Source organism: Felis catus, chromosome E2 (assembly GCF_018350175.1).
Source record: "Felis catus isolate Fca126 chromosome E2, F.catus_Fca126_mat1.0, whole genome shotgun sequence".
Lineage (NCBI taxonomy): Eukaryota > Metazoa > Chordata > Mammalia > Carnivora > Felidae > Felis > Felis catus.
This window is the reverse complement of record NC_058382.1, coordinates 42,449,029-42,465,399: the sequence shown is the minus strand read 5'-3', so window position 1 is coordinate 42,465,399 and position 16,371 is coordinate 42,449,029. Positions and strand designations below refer to the sequence as shown.

Here is a 16,371-nt window from a genome sequence, read left to right as displayed (position 1 = left end):
AATAAAGATTAAAAATAAAATAAAATAAAAATAAATAAATAAATAAATAAATAAAATCAGTTTCTTGGTTAAAAAAAAAAAATGAACAGAAAAAAACCTGTAGGCCCTATGCCCATTTAGAAACTAGATTTCTTAAGTTTCTATAATGTAGTGTATTCAAGAAGTATCACTAAAGAAGTTTATCTTTTGGGATTATTTGTTTCACAGTAATAGAATCTCATCCAGATAATGCATTAGAGGATCTACGACTGGATAAACCATTTCCTGAACTGAGAGAACATTTTCAGTCATATGATTTGGATCATATGGAAAAAAAGGTTGGTAGTATATATAACCTTCAATTTATAGATAGATTAAAAGTTTTTTTTTAACCTAAGGTTTTTGAATTACACCAAAGTGAGAAAATACTATAAACATCCATATTTATGTCATCCAGATTATGTAGTAACAACATTGTACTTAATTGTTTTGAAATAAATTTGTTTTTGACCAAAATTTAAAAAGCTTTTTTTATTGAAGAGAAGTTTATTAGCTGACTATATCTGTGTAATCAACACCCAGGTCAAGAAATTAGACATTAACATATCCCAGCAGACCTCTTCATGGCCCGTTTCTAAACAATTAGATGTACTTTTTAAAATAGTATGAATTTGGGGTGGGTGTTTGTTGAAATTGATTGCTTTTGAAACTTAATGTTTGAAGAGTTACCAAGGCAACTCCATATTTCATTATGGAAATAATGATATTTATAACAGACTATATAATTAAAGGAGTATGTGTTTTTTCCTACCCATGTATTAATTAAAATGTGGGTATTTGGTTATTTGTTTCATCACAAGAGACAGTTTTCTCAGTCTAGGATTGGTTTCTGAAATCAAGAGATTTGAGTTTTCTTTTTGGGTGGCAGTCGCTGAGACTGTTTTCTTGATGGGAAAATGGGGACCCACATAGTACAAACCTGGGGCGGTTTGAACCTGGGTGGTTCAATCGGTTAAGCATCTGACTTCGCTTCAGGTCATGATCTCACGGTTTGTGAGTTTGAGCCCCGTGTCAGGGTCCGTGCTGTCAGCCTGGAACCCGGAGCCTGCTTCAGATTCTGTGTCTCCCTTTCTCTTTGCCTCTCCCCTACTCACACTCTGTCTTTCTCAAAAATAAATAAACTTAGAAAAACTTAATCATTGTACAAGCCTGCCAGTTCAGGATTAAATTGGACACTGCTTATAAAAAAGCTTATAAAGCAATTTCATTAACCCAGTTCATTTTCCTTCATTCATTATACTACATATACTGGAAGATGATCATATATATTATTGAATTTGTTGAAAATGAGATGGTTTAATGAAGAATAACTGTAAATTAATGTTAACTAATACTGACATTTTCTTCGATATTTCTTTCATTTTTAGGACCACAGCCATACTCCATGGATTGTGATCGTAGCTAAATATTTAGCACAGTGGTATAGTGAAGTATGTCTTTTTTTAAAAACAAATTCCATATGTGACTGTATTTTCAATTTATTATAAAGGATTTCAGTGAAGGAGAGTAGGAGATTAACTTTTTTCCTTATGTGGTAATTGGGCAGGTGGGTGCTTTTCTGTTTAAATCTGGCAGTTCCTCTTTTGATACTGATACTTTTACTAGTGAAATCAAATATCAATAAATGTCATTCTGAAACTGGCAGTGGGGAATGTAGAAAAATGGCTTGCAGTTTTTGTTTTCTTTCAAGTCAGCCTCTGATTTCACTGAGGTATGTATTTGCTGATGAAATCTCATGTGGATGGGAGAATGGGGAGAAGTTTGGACTCTCAATTTCCGTGTTTTGGTTTTTTATAACTAGAATTTAAAATTTTTAACCAATTTAGACAAATGGACGAATACCTAAAACGTATAAGGAAAAAGAAGACTTCAGAGATTTGATTAGACAAGGTAATATGATGGGATATAACTGAATGTTGTATAAAGTTTGAAAAACAAATTGCTTGAAGTTGTTTATTGGATTTCTGTCAGTAGCTTTGTCAGACTGATGGCATCATGAGTTTTTATTTTATTTTTCCTCAGAGGAGGTTTGGAGCCACTCCTTGTATAGTTTTTAAAATGACTAATGATAGTTTCCTCATCAGTAGAGGAGGAATTGGGGACTGCTCATAGAGTTGTTGTGAGGATTCATTCATACAGTACAATCTGAAGTACGTTTAACCATGTCTGATACAGAGTAAAAAATAAAGGTTAGCTACTAATATTACTAAAAATAATTTGAGTAACAATAAGCCTGTTTGTTCTTAAGTTTCAATATCCAATCCTTCTTTTAAGATCTGATAAGGTTTGGAGTGCCTGGGTAGCTCAGTCGGCTGAGCATCCGACTCTTGATTTTGGTTCAGGTCACGATCCCCGGGTCTGGGATAGAGCCCCCAGCTGGGCTCTGTGCTGGGCGTGGAGCCTGCTTAAGATTGCCTCTCCCTGTTTAAAAATAGAACTACCCTACGACCCAGCAATTGCACTACTAGTATTTATCCAAGGGATACAAGTGTGCTGTTTCGAAGGGGCACATGCACTGCAACATTTGTAGCAGCACTATCCACAATAGCCAAAGTATGGAAAGAGCCCAAATGTCCACCGACAGATGAATGAATAAAGGTGGGGTATATAATACAATGGAGTATTACTGAGCAATCGAAAAGGATGAAATCTTGCCATTTGCAACTACCTGGATGGAACTAGAGAGTATTATGCCAAGCGAAATTAGAGAAAGACAAATATCATATGACTTCACTCATATGAGGACTTTAAGATACAAAACAGATGAACATAGGGGAAGGGAAGCAAAAATAATATAAAAACAGGGAGGGGGACAAAACATAAGAGACTCTTAAATATGGAGAACAAACAGAGGGTTACTGGAGGGGTTGTGGGAGGGGGGATGAGCTAAATGGGTAAGGGGCATTAAGGAATCTACTGCTGAAATCATTATTGCACTATATGCTAACTAACTTGGATGCAAATTAAAAACATTAAAAAACAACAACAACAAAAAAGATTGCCTCTCCCTCTGCCCCTTCCCCTAGCTCACTCCTTCTCTCTCAAAAGAAAGATCTGATGAAGTTATTTCCATTATGTTAGGTAGAGAAAAGGGGTGAGAAGAAAAGGGCTATTTTGCTAGCCAATTTCTATTTTTCTAGGAATTCTAAAGAATGAAAATGGGACTCCGGAAGATGAAGAGAATTTTGAAGAAGCTATTAAAAATGTGAACACAGCACTAAATACAACTCAGGTATTAAATGTGTTGCTGAGGAGGGGCGCCTGGGTGGCTCATTTGGTTGATCGTCAGACTCTTGATCTCAGTTCAGGTCTTGATCTCAGGGTCGTGAGTTTGGGCTCCACGTTGGCTTCCGCACTGGGCGTGAAGCCTACTTAAAAAAAAAAAAAAGTTTTGCTGAGGCATTCATACAAGAAGGGTGTTTTCTGAAGTCCTCATATGAAATAGTTGTTTCATAGACAACTGTTTCATAATTAGAAATTAAAAAAAAAAAAATTTAAAGAAAGGGGCACCTGGGTGGCGCAGTCAGTTAAGCGTCCGACTTCAGCCAGGTCACGATCTCGCGGTCCGTGAGTTCGAGCCCCGCGTCAGGCTCTGGGCTGATGGCTCAGAGCCTGGAGCCTGTTTCCGATTCTGTGTCTCCCTCTCTCTCTGCCCCTCCCCCGTTCATGCTCTGTCTCTCTCTGTCCCAAAAATAAATAAACGTTGAAAAAAAAAAAAAGAAATTAATATCTATCATATCAATTGAATCTTCTTTAATAAGATTTTATATCATCCTTATTAAAATGGGTATCAGTGCTTCGTCATAGAGTAGTGATACAATGATTCATATAAATTATTTGAAGTACATGATTTGTGAATAGTAACAGTTTGGGTGTAGGAATTTTATAACGAGGGTGATATTTTGCTGGTACGAAATAGGTTGCTCAAAAGTTAAATCTTATCCTGCATTTGCTTTTGATAGTAGTTGTTTGGATATAATGGAAGATGTTCTTAATGACACTGTAAAACATTATTTGTAAGATAACTCAGTTTATATGCCCTTTGTTTTGTTGTTAAAGTCTTGCCAGTGAGGTTTTTGGAAAATTTGGAATAACACAGCTGTTACTTTAAGATAGAATTTTCTTATAATTTAAAACGGCAAAAAATGCTGCCTTTCATATTAGGAAAGCACTTAGCTGTCGCAGACAATGAGATTGTGTTGCTGAGTAATTAAAAATATGTGCTTTGTCAATCAATTTTCTAGGGTGATGAAAATTTTCTGTGTCTTAATTGAGGTGATGATTAAAAAGACATGCATCAAACTGTACATTTAAAATTCATTTCACTGAATGTAAAATTTACTCCAGTTAATAAAAAAAGAACAAGGTTCTTACAGTTGGGGGACAGTGAACTAAGCAAACAGATAATGCACCAGGTGCTATTAACAAAATTCGAGTAGAACAAAAAGATGATGCCCCACACTTCGGGTGGGGGGCATCGAAGTGTTTTAAGTGGGGAGTGGAGTGACCTGATTTATGTTTCTAAAAAATCATTCCGGCTCTTGTAAGGAGAACAGAAGCAGACCAGTTAGGAGGGTTTTGGTAAGAGATTTCTTTTTTCCACACAGCTGTAAGAGTCCAAGCCTACAATTTCGGTAGTTTTCATTAATGTATGATGATCTTGCCAGCATTACAAGTACTTAATTTACTATGTAGTTTTTGTCAGAGTTGTTGTCTCTTCTAATAATAACTAACTTAGAGTGTAAGGGTTTCAAATCTTTGACAAGATGGAAACACATGAAGGACATCACTACAAACCTAGCTTGGTAGTGATGTCTGAAATCTTTGTTATATCTTCAAATGTAACTATATAAACAGGTTTATTTTGGCTCCTTTTTTACTCTAATCATGATGGAAGAGAATGGTCAGTCTTTAATGCTGACACCAGTGGGCAGAAGGGGACTTTCTTTCATTCTTTTTCCTCATCAAATCTCCCGTCTGGTACTGATTCTTAATAAAAGTCTAATAAGCACATCAGAAGTTTGTATTTGATTACTATGTGGAAATTCTAAGAACTTGTTTGGGGAAATAGTGAAAATACAGATGGGCATGTTCTTAGTAAATGTATCATGTTCCTTTGTTAGATCCCAAGCAGTATTGAAGATATATTTAATGATGATCGCTGCATAAATATCACCAAACAGGTAACAACATAAATAGTGCTGTCTTAACCTTTGAGTCAAATTCAGATACTGTTTAATGCTAATTTTTTTTCTTTTAGACTCCATCATTTTGGATTTTAGCTCGCGCCTTAAAAGAATTTGTGGCCAAAGAGGGTCAAGGAAATTTACCTGTTCGAGGCACAATTCCTGATATGATCGCAGATTCAAGCAAATATATAAAGCTGCAAAATGTGTAAGTCACTGTTTTCAAACTATGTAACAGAAAATCTGTTTATAGTACAGATGAATATATTTTACCACTCTATCAGAAATCAAATGAAAGTCTGCTGTAATTTGTCTAAAAATAAGCTTAAAAACTTAGGGGGCAGATTTTTAAAAATAGATTCTATTTTTAGAATAGTTTTAGGTTGGGGCACCTAGGTGGCTCAGTCGGTTGAGCATCCGGCTTCAGTTTGAGCCTCACATCGGGCTCTTTGCTGATGGTTTGGAGCCTGGAGCCTGCTTCGGATTCTGTGTCTCCCTGTCTCTCTGCCCCTCCCCCACTCTGTATCTCTGTCTCCCCAAAATAAATATTAAAAAAAAAAGGAAAAAAAAAAAGAATAGTTTTAGGTTTATAGCAAAACTGAGCAGAAAGTACAGATGGTTCCCATATATACTCTCTAGGGGGCAGACTTTTTCTTTGATATTTTGTGACAAAAACCTAATATTTGAGCACTTCACTCTGCAACGAACTGTTCTGTGTATTAACTAATGTAATATTTACAACAACCCCATGAGAGAGATACTATTATTGTCCCAGTTTTATAGATGTGGAAACTGAAACATAGAAGAGGTAATTTATTCAGAGCCAGATAGCTGGTAAATGGCAGAACCAGGATTTGAACCCATGCAACTCAGCTCCATACTTTTAACCATGGTGCTATAAGATCTTTTATCTGTAACTTAAAACTTTAAAGTCTTTAGTTTGATTAATTTTTAATCATAATGTTTCATAATTTAAAGAGTTTGTGACTAGATAGACACCAGGTCTCTAGGTATCACTAGCCTGAACCCAGATAGACTGTCATAAGTATGGGTCTCACTGTATATTACCCTTATGTAGTTTAGCACGTTGCTCATGAATCCAGGGCTGCTGACTTGGGCTCCTCAAGAACCAAATGATGTCACACAGAAGATCTCTGTTCTCTAGACATCTTACACTCTTCACGTCTGCTACATCTTTGTTGTCTTAGCCTAAAAGTTCAACTACTTAAAACTTGGGAAAAGTCAACTGAAGATAGACAGAACTATAACTTCACACTGGAGATAGTACAATCCGATCATCTACAAGAGGGTGAAAATGTAAATAGACTTAAAGTTTTTACATGAATTTGTAGATGGACAATTTTGAAGTATTTAACTTTCCTTGGACTTTAAGGAGATAAATCATGTTCTTCAGTAATGTATTTTGTCAGGTCCTCTCAGAAGCATGGATCCCTCTAGGAGGGTAGTTTTTAAGTTGCTATTAATTACAGAGGGAACCCAGTCATTAGTAGATTGCAAGAGTCCATCACCAACACTGGGAAGATTTCCAGCCACTAACAGCTCTTGCTGGTAGGGTTTCCATGGCATTTTCACATTCTGTATGTTACCAGACCAGTATTTTTTCATGAAAAGGAAAGAGATTTTGTTTACTTCATGGTGATATTTAAATTTTGCTAATTATAGGGGCATCTGGGTGGCTCAGTCGGTTAAGCTTCTGACTTCAGCTCAGGTCATGATCTCACGGTTTGTGAGTTTCAGCCCCACATCAGGCTCTGTGCTGACAGCTCAGAGCCTGGAGCCTGCTTCACATTTTGTGTCTCCCTCTCTCTCTGCCCTTCCTCCGCTCGTGCTCTGTCTCTCTCTCAAAAATAAATAAACATTAAAAAAATTTTAATTTTGCTAATTTTAAAATTTGTTAAAAATAGCCTTTTATTGTTCTTTTCCAGTTACCGTGAAAAAGCAAAGAAAGATGCTGCTGCTGTGGGTAATCATGTTGCCAAATTGTTGCAGTCTATCGGCCAGGTAAGCTGCTGAACTGAGCGCACTGTGCCTGTGATGGATGGTACAGCTCCATTTGGCTTGATCGTGTAAGTTGGGAGCTAAAAAAGTTTAGACATAGAGCGTGTGGTACTGGTTCTGGGCTTCTTTAGAGGGATCACTCACTCACCTGCCTAATGAGAAAGACCTTCACTAAGCAAACAAGGTGTTTTTATAGTCCTCTTCCAGAGCTTGGGGAAAGCCTCCCCATCTCACAGTGATTGGGTTTGTGCTGCACCTCTCTTCATCTTTTTTACACTGGAGTGAAACCTGCATTTATCCCTTTACAGGCACCAGAGTCCATTTCAGAGAAAGAATTAAAATTACTCTGTAAGTCCCCTTGAATTAATTTCCTCATTTTGCTTGATAAAAATGTGCCACAAAATGTTTGCAGAAATTTTAAATGTTTAAGATTTAAAATTTTCCATGGTCTCAGTGGTATAGATAATAATTACTGAGTAAGCTGCTTTTTTTTTTTCTCTCGTAATAGAGAAGGTATTTTAAGACTGGGTCAGGTGTGTCTGGGGGGCTCAGTTGGTTAAGCATCCAACTCTTGATCTTGGCTCAGGTCATGATACTGTGGTTCATGAGATCTAGCCCTGCGTTGGGCTCTGTGCTGACAGCACAGAGCCTGCTTGGGATTCTCTCTCCTCTTCTCTCTCTGCCCCTCCCCAACTTGTGCACACACTCTCTCTCTCAAAATAAATAAACAAAACAAAACAAAACAAAACTGGGTCAGAGATAGAGTATATCTATGTATGGCAGTGCTAAAAAGACATGAAGGTCAATTAATTGAAAATTGTCATTGATACAGAATTATTTTCAGCTTACTACTATTAAATAATTTGGAAAAGTTTTATCTGAAGACTTTGGATGTGAAGTCTTGAGTCACATGTACATTGATAGTATTGGTTTAAACACTTACTTTGATCCGTGCTAAATGACTGTGATGGAATTAAGAATTTTGGCATCTAGTTTCAGAGTGGGTTGGCTCCTGGGGTCTTCTTGATAACTCCTCAGGAGACCCAAAGCATTTTCTTTTATTTAAGAATTTGTTTAAGAATAATAAAATTTGTTCTACATGCTGAGGATTTTTCCCTGTAGCTATTGCCCTAAGCTTCTGCAAAAATCTATATTCTGTATGTCTCCATCCTTAAAATACATTTATCCATGTTCTCCCTTTAATGGCTCTACCATAGTGCTTGTTTAGGCCAAGTTTTAATGTTTTCTGCTACCACCAATCTTGCATCTTGTTTTTGCATTTGTGTTTGTTCTACTAGATTATATGATCCCAGATTAGAAGCTGGGTGTTGGGTATTTGAGAGTTTATTCTGTTTTCTCTACTTAGGGGTTGTTTTAGAAAGTCTTACATATGCCAAGAACACAACATATATAATGCTCTCCTTTATGACTACTTATCCATAATATGGTAAACACTACTGTTCACTGAGTCCTATCAGGCATTGTGCTAAGTATGCACTTCATACACTTGCACATTTGATCCACAGAACAACTTTCATAGGTAATATTATCCCTGTTTTACAAATGAAAACAAGCTCAGAGAGGTGCCATCACCTTCTTACTCAGTGCTGAGCTGGTTGTAGTGCCAAGGATGTGAATTTCAGATGACTTGTGTTCTAAATGCCTTCTCTGCTAACCATTAGCACTGAAGAGACATTTCTTCACATTTCCATGTCTGTAAAGAGTACGCACAAAATTTCCTGTTCTTAAAGTGACTTGTGATTTGGAATATTCAAATGTCTCACCTGTTTACTTCCATAATGTCTTCCTTGTGTTCAGGCACCAATTCTGCATTTCTTCGAGTGGTAAGATGTCGATCCTTAGCTGAAGAATATGGCTTGGATACAATTAACAAGGATGAAATAAGTAAGTGTAATAACCTTTTGATGCTAGGTTATTAATTTTAATTAATTTTAGAGATATAAATATTTTGTATATAATAGTGAGTACATGGTGATAATATACAGGATAATATAAATATTATACTCTAAATTTTATTCTATAAACCAAGAAGTAGTCCTACTTCTAAGTAGTTATAATTGCAAATTATGAAACTTAATATGTACATAAAATCATGTTTAGGTTACTGAATAAGTCATGTGATACGAAGATGACATAAAGTCAGAATGTTACTACATTCATAGAGATTATGTGACTATAATTGATCGTCCATAAGACCATTGGGTTTCATTTTAACATATCTGCCTTTGTTTTACTGTTATTTATCATTTTCTATTTTATTGTCACAAAATATTTAAATTTTGTAATAGAATTGCCTTGTATCCTGAAACTTGAGCATATAGTAAATGCAGTTCTGCATTGTTTTTATGTAATGAATTATCCACACTATACTGAAATTTTTTTTTTTCCTTTCAGTTTCTAGCATGGACAATCCCGATAATGAGATAGTATTATACTTAATGTTACGGGCTATTGATAGATTTCATAAACAACATGGTAGATATCCAGGTAAGAATAGCAGTCGCATTATCATCTACAATAAAGTTTTGAATAAATACTTAAATTGAATTAATTCTTGAAGTTTCTTAGGTGTTTACAGTAGTGGTGCTTGAATTTTACATCGTAAACAATTTACACCTAGTTCATCTCAGTGAGGAAATACCATTTGTTTTTTAAGTATTTGCAGATGGTGTTTGATTCTAAACTATTACAGGGGAATGTTGGTTGAGTGCATATAGAATAAAACTATTTTTTTCTGTCAGTTTCCATAGTTTACTTCTAAGACTCAGAATGAGTTCAATTTAGTGGAATGAGAAAGCCATAAAAAGTATGCTAATGACTTGAATTTTGTCTGTAAGTGTAATAATTGGAGAATTGGTATAAACACAAAGATCGTCAGTTGCCCAGAATATTTTTATTAAGATGATAATTTTAGAGGCGCCTGGGTGGCTCAGTCAGTAAAGCAACTGACTTTGGCTTAGGTCATGATCTCATGGTTTGTGGGTTTGAGCCCCACATCAGGGTCCGTGCTGACAGTGCAGAGCCTGCTTGGGGTTCTCTCTTTCTCCCTCTCTTTGCCACTCCCTCCACCTCCCCCCCCCCCCCCCCCCCCCGCGGTCCCTCCTCCACACACACTCTCTCTGTAAATAAATAAATAAACTTTAAAGAAAAAAGATGATAAGGGCACCTTCAGATGATAAGGCCACGTACACTCTCTCTGTAAATAAATAAATAAACTTCAAAGAAAAAAGATGATAAGGGCACCTGGGTGGCTCAGTCAGTTGAACATTAGACTCTTGATTTTGGCTCAGGTCATGATCTCAAGGTTCTTGAGATCGAGCCCCATGTTGGGCCCTGAGTTAACAGCATGGGGCCTGCTTGAGATTCTCTCTCTCCCTCTCTCTGCCCCTTCTCTGCGCTTGCTCACAGGCTTTCTCTGAAAATAAATAAAAATTAAAAACAAACAAAAAGATGAAAATTTTAATTGTGCCAGTTTACTGCATAGCAGCACATTCTAGGAATATCATAAAATCTGTTGCCCCAAATGTCTGAGTTACAGTCTTAATGAGCAAGCTTACCAAAAGAAAGAAAAGGAATAAACACCGAATATGTATTACTTTATGTGTATTGTTTGATTAGCTTGTATTTTTGGTTTATTGCATAACAAATCATCCCCAAACATAGTTAAAACAGTAAATTATTATCTTGTGATTTTGTGGATTGGCTGGGCTCAGTTAGGCTGTTCTTACTGGGGAGAGGGGAACTCATGGAGTTGCATGATGCCTGGGGCTGGAGTGATTCTGAAGGTTTCACTGAGCTGGACATCCAAGATGACATTTTCACTCATTGACTGGCACTTTAGTTGGGATAGTTGGAACTGCTTGGGGGCTAGTCAGGTATCTCTCCATGGCTAACTGGGGCTTCCTTTTAGCATAGTATTCCTAGGGTAGACTGTTTACATGGTGGCTTGCTTCCCCAAAGTTAACATTCCAAAAGATCCAGGTGGAAAGTACAAGGTATTTTAGGAGTTAGCCTCAGAAGCCTTAGAACACGGCATCACTTACATCATGTTCTGTTGGCTTCACAGGGCCAGTTTAGATTAACAGTGGGATGGGACTACATGAGGGCACAAAGGAGCGTTCATTGGGGAGCCATCTTGGGAGACTAGCTACCACATAAAGCACAGGCTTCCAAGCTCTGTCACTTACTGTCTCCTGACCTTGGGTGAATCACTATTTCCCTCCAAATCTCAGTTCTCTCATTTATGGAATAATGATAATAGTATTTACCAGTTTGTAAAGGTTATATAGGTAATGTATGAAAATCACTTAATACTATGTGGCACCTTGTAAGTATTTAGTAAAGGGTTGGTGTTACCATGAGGAAGAGTAGTGATAGTTTTTAAACTAGAGGAGCCAAAAAATACTGATATTTAAATTTTTTTTTAATGTTTATTTTTGAGAGAGAAGTAGAGTGTGAGCAGGGGAGGGGCAGAGAGAGATGGAGACAGAATCCAAAGCAGGCTCCAGGCTCTTAGCTGCCAGCACAGAGCCTGACTCAGGGCTTGAACCCATGAGCCATGAGATCATGACCTGAGCCAAAGTTAAAACGTTCAACTGACTAAGTCATCCAGGCACCCCCAAAATATTGATATTTTAAAAACACTTGAATATTACAGCAATTATATTTTTCCTTCCAGAAGAAATAATAATAGCTTGGAAATAATAATGTTTGGAAACATTACAGTTTAATCATTAAGAACTTCCTGGGCTCATATCCCAGTTTTGCTACTTACAAGCTAAGTAACTCAGGCAAATAACTTAATCTGTCTGTGCCTCAGTTTTCTCACCTATAAACAGGGATAATGATAGTACCTATTTCATAGGAGTGTTGTAAGGATTAAATCAATTAATATAAATGGTACTTAGAACACTGTCCAGCATTTATTAATTCAATAAATGTTACTTATTATTATAGTTATATGTCTTCAGTGTCATTTAATTTCCTTGAAATGGATAATAAACACCATAATATTTTTTAAACATCCTAATTTTTTAAAAAGTGTGTAAATAAGACATTACTTACTTATTCATTCAATTTTTCCATCAAATAATTTTTGGACACCAACTATGTGCTGGATACTCTTCTAGATACTGGATATAGAGCAGTAAACAAAGCAGATTTGCCTAACTTGAATTTTTAATAGGTTTTAGATGGTTTCTTTGATTGTTACAGCTTTGTGATAGTAAATATTGGTCTCATGCTTTCTGTTATTTTTGTTCTTCAGTTTCATACCTTACTATATTGATTAGAACACCTCAAACTGGATTTTAAAAAGAGCCATTGGTTTTGAATTGCATATTTACTTTAATGAAAATTGATTTACATTATGTATTTGTAGGAGTATCTAACTACCAGGTTGAAGAAGATATAGGAAAGCTGAAGTCTTGTCTCACTGGCTTCCTTCAGGAATATGGATTATCTGTAATGGTGAAAGATGATTATGTCCATGAATTGTGAGTATTTTTTAAGGCATATGAGAGATAATACCTGTCCTAAGGCTAATCTAAGTTCACGTCTCCATCCTTTTCTGTAGTTGCCGATATGGAGCTGCTGAGCCACACACCATTGCTGCGTTCTTAGGAGGTGAGTTCCACAGATGAGAAGACTGGCATCTGTGGTTACACAGTACAATTATGAACTTTGTTTTTATAGCTATTTTAACTAGGGAAGTCAGTGAAGCAGGATGTTCTGTTTAGTTTATTTCACTGGTCTTTCTGCTTTGCATCTCTCCCACCGCTGTCCATTTTAAAGTGAAGAGTCATTAATTTTTCTAAAGCATAGCTCTGATCATGTCTCTCAATTAACCTTCTGCCCTGCCAGTAAACACATACATACTACAATGGTCTTCAGAAAACAAGTCCAGAGTCCCTTATTTAACATTAAAAATACACTGTGTTCTGATTCCACTCAGCCTTTCTGCCCTTGGTTTTTTCAAGTGACTTCCTTTTCCCCCAGACATGCCTTTGATTTCCTGTTCCTTCAATCCTTAACTTTCAGGGCCATTTGCCTTAAATCTCCTTATTTCTGGCATGTCTAAAATCTTCCTGTTCTTCAAGGCCCAACTGAAAATTACCATCTCTGGGGCACATGGGTGGTTCAGTTGGTTAAGCATCCAACTCTTGGTTTTGGCTCAGGTCATGATCTCACGATTCGTGGGTTCGAGCCCTGCATCGGGCTCTGAGCTGACAGAGTGGAGTCGGCTTGGGATTCTCTCTTTCCCTGCCCCTTCCCCATTTTATCTCTCTCTCTCTCTCTCTCTCTCAAATAAATAAATACTTTTTAAATGAAAATTACCACTCTTTCATAAAAACTTTGGAAGTTGAAGAGTGCCTGGGTGGCTCAGTCAGTTAAGTGTCTGACTCTTGGTTTTAGCTCCAGTCATGATCTTACAGTTTGTGGGTTCAAGCCCTGCATCAGGCTCTGTGCTGACAGCAAGGAGCCTGGTGGGGGTTCTTTCTCTTCCTGTCTCCCTGCCCTTCCTCCACTTGCTCTCTCTGTCTCTCTCTCAAAATAAATAAATAAACTTTAAAACAAAAAACAAAAAGCTTTGGAAGCTGGAAGTCCAAGGTCAGGGCCAGCACGGTTGGTTTCTAGGAAGCCTGTCCAGGGCTTGTAGGCGGCTATCATCTTGCTGTGTGCCATAACCTTTTTGTGCAGGGAGGGGAGAGGACAGATGGGACACAGCTCTTGGGGGTCTCTTCTTATATGGGCACTAAACCCTTTGTGAGGACCCCAGCCCATGACCTCATCTAACCCTGTTTACTTCCCAAAGACCTCCAGTATCCTTTTCACCTCCAAATATTATCACATTGGGTATTACAGGTTTAACATGAATTTTGAGGACATTCAGTCCCTAACATGTGTGTTTTGTATTCTGCACAACACCATTATATTCCCTCACTTCTTTCAGGTCTTTGTTTAAATGTTACTTTCGTTGCATGAGGCCATTCCTGACTCCTCAATTTAAAACTGAGTCCCTGTTCTTCCACTCATATGTATCCCTCTTCCTTGCTTTTTCTCCTTAGTCCTTAGGGTCATTTCTATACATTTGTATACATTTTACTAATTTGCAAATTATCTTTCCCTTACTAGTTAAAAGTAAGATCCATGAAGGCAAGGGTTTTTGTCTTTTGTTCTTTATTCCTAGCGCCTAGAAGAGGATTTGGTATGTAATAGAGTCTCATATTTTATTGAATCAATGAATGTGAATATTATGAAAGATGAAGAATTTTTTTGTTGGTAGTTTTTTGTTTTTTCTATTGTTTTCTTTGAGTAATTGCTCAAAACTCACTACTGTACAAGTCTATTACTGAGTATAATATGGCAACCTGGCAGTATTTAATGTGGATTGTTTCCAAATTATAGATGTATAGAACAAATATACCTTTACCCCTGTTTTATTATAAAAGTAAAATATGCACAAGGTAAAATTCAAATGCAACAGAAGGGTGGTCTGGGTGGTCTTTGAGAATCTTTTCTGTCTATATGTATTTTTTAAAAAAGTACAATCAACCATACTACTGTTTTGACTTTTTTACGTAGTATATCTTGCCACCACAATTAAAAATAGTTCATTCTTTTAATCTGTGGCATAATATCCCAACGTGTGAATGTATAGGACAGATTTTTATTTCCTTTAATAACATAGTTATAAAAAATTGTAGTCCTTGATTTTGATGTGACTTAGTAAGCTTTGTTTTGGCTTATTTTTTAATTTTTTTTTTAACATTTATTTATTTTTGAGACAGAGAGAGAGAGAGCATGAACAGGGGAGGGTCAGAGGAAGAGGTAGACACAGAATCAGAAGGAGGCTCCAGGCTCTGAGCTGTCAGCACAGAGCCCGACGTGGGTCACGAACCCACAGACCGCGAGATCATGACCTGAGCCGAAGTCGGACGCTTAACCGACTGAGCCACCCAGGAGCTCCTGTTTGGCTTATTTTTAAACACCTTTCTTTTTGGAACAGAAAGGTTTTCTTTACATAATTGAATATTTTTATATAACTTGAAATTTACCTTTTTCAAAGATTTGCTCTTCTCCTTTTTCCTTGCAGGAGCTGCTGCTCAGGAGGTTATCAAAATAATCACCAAACAGTTTGTAATTTTTAATAATACTTACATCTATAGTGGCATGTCACAAACTTCAGCAACTTTCCAGTTGTAGAATAAGCACCCTATGTCGTGTGTCGGTGATTTAAACTGTAATGGCCTTCAGGTTGTGCTCTAGTCTGTAAAATTCTGCTGAGGGAGAAGTGTTAAATTGTTTCCTTAATAAAGATTGTTCTCATTTGTAATAATGTTGTCTTGTTCTCTGTGGGGGAGGGGAAAGGAAGCAGTCATTTTCTGGGAGAATAAAAGTTACCCATTTCTAATTGAGTTCATTATTTCTGGCTTGCTAATTAGTTACTTATAAAAATCTCTTGTGTTTCATTAGAAACAGCTTTAAGTGTATTTTTTCTTACAGTCTTAATTAAATAATGAATTTATCCCATGTGTAGATTTTAGCAAAGGACATCTTCCAACCATGACTACCAGAAAAGGCAAATATTTCAGATGTATAGTTTTATCAGAAAACAAAGACAAGAAGATTGGGAGAGAGGACTGAGGGCCAGGCTTGGGGCTCGGAGGGCCCCTTAACCCATGCTGTGCCCTGCTGCCACAGTCTCTGACCTGGTCTCATGGACCTGGAGCCGGCTCTCCTAACTCCTTGTGGCAAAAGCCCCTCTGAGCAAAGAAAAGCCCCAAAAACCCGGAGCGATGAGCTCAGAAGATTTCCCCTCCACGTTGTGACTTTCCACCACTCGTGGACACTGTAGTCGTACTCTTGCTACCCACGACCCGCCCTGAGGACTTTGGGGAGCGTCTGTCTGTGGGGAGACACTGCGTGTGGGCAGGCGAGAGCGGCCGGAAGTCCCAGTTCCGCCCAGCGGAAGTATGCCTGGCCTGCTGGGCGGGAAACGGAGTGGAGCGTCTTGTTTGTAGGCGGGCGTCTTGTTTGTAGGCGGGCTTCGAGGGAGGAAGCACGGAAACGGCACGCCGCGACTTGACGGTAAAGGTCACGGCTT

General features: G+C 37.5%; 2 protein-coding genes across 13 annotated transcripts in view; both read left to right on the top strand.

Moving 5' to 3' along the window:
* NAE1 (NEDD8 activating enzyme E1 subunit 1) overlaps positions 1 to 15,600 on the top strand; it is a 56,850-nt gene extending 41,250 nt beyond the window's left edge. For both annotated transcript variants that reach the window (XM_045047102.1, XM_011290125.3), the window contains 13 exons: positions 208 to 317; positions 1,407 to 1,469; positions 1,866 to 1,929; positions 3,180 to 3,271; positions 5,163 to 5,222; positions 5,300 to 5,433; positions 7,172 to 7,247; positions 7,553 to 7,592; positions 9,063 to 9,149; positions 9,660 to 9,752; positions 12,646 to 12,760; positions 12,841 to 12,890; positions 15,361 to 15,600. In XM_045047102.1, coding sequence (XP_044903037.1) covers positions 208 to 317; positions 1,407 to 1,469; positions 1,866 to 1,929; positions 3,180 to 3,271; positions 5,163 to 5,222; positions 5,300 to 5,433; positions 7,172 to 7,247; positions 7,553 to 7,592; positions 9,063 to 9,149; positions 9,660 to 9,752; positions 12,646 to 12,760; positions 12,841 to 12,890; positions 15,361 to 15,470 — 1,094 coding nt within the window. In that variant the 3' untranslated portion in view covers positions 15,471 to 15,600. The remainder of the gene's footprint in view (positions 1 to 207; positions 318 to 1,406; positions 1,470 to 1,865; positions 1,930 to 3,179; positions 3,272 to 5,162; positions 5,223 to 5,299; positions 5,434 to 7,171; positions 7,248 to 7,552; positions 7,593 to 9,062; positions 9,150 to 9,659; positions 9,753 to 12,645; positions 12,761 to 12,840; positions 12,891 to 15,360) is intronic.
* A 631-nt stretch (positions 15,601 to 16,231) lies between these two features.
* TERB1 (telomere repeat binding bouquet formation protein 1) overlaps positions 16,232 to 16,371 on the top strand; it is a 46,869-nt gene continuing 46,729 nt past the window's right edge. For all 11 annotated transcript variants that reach the window (XM_045047099.1, XM_045047097.1, XM_023245630.2 and 8 more), the window contains exon 1: positions 16,232 to 16,355. The gene's annotated coding sequence lies outside the window, so the exon portion shown is untranslated. The remainder of the gene's footprint in view (positions 16,356 to 16,371) is intronic.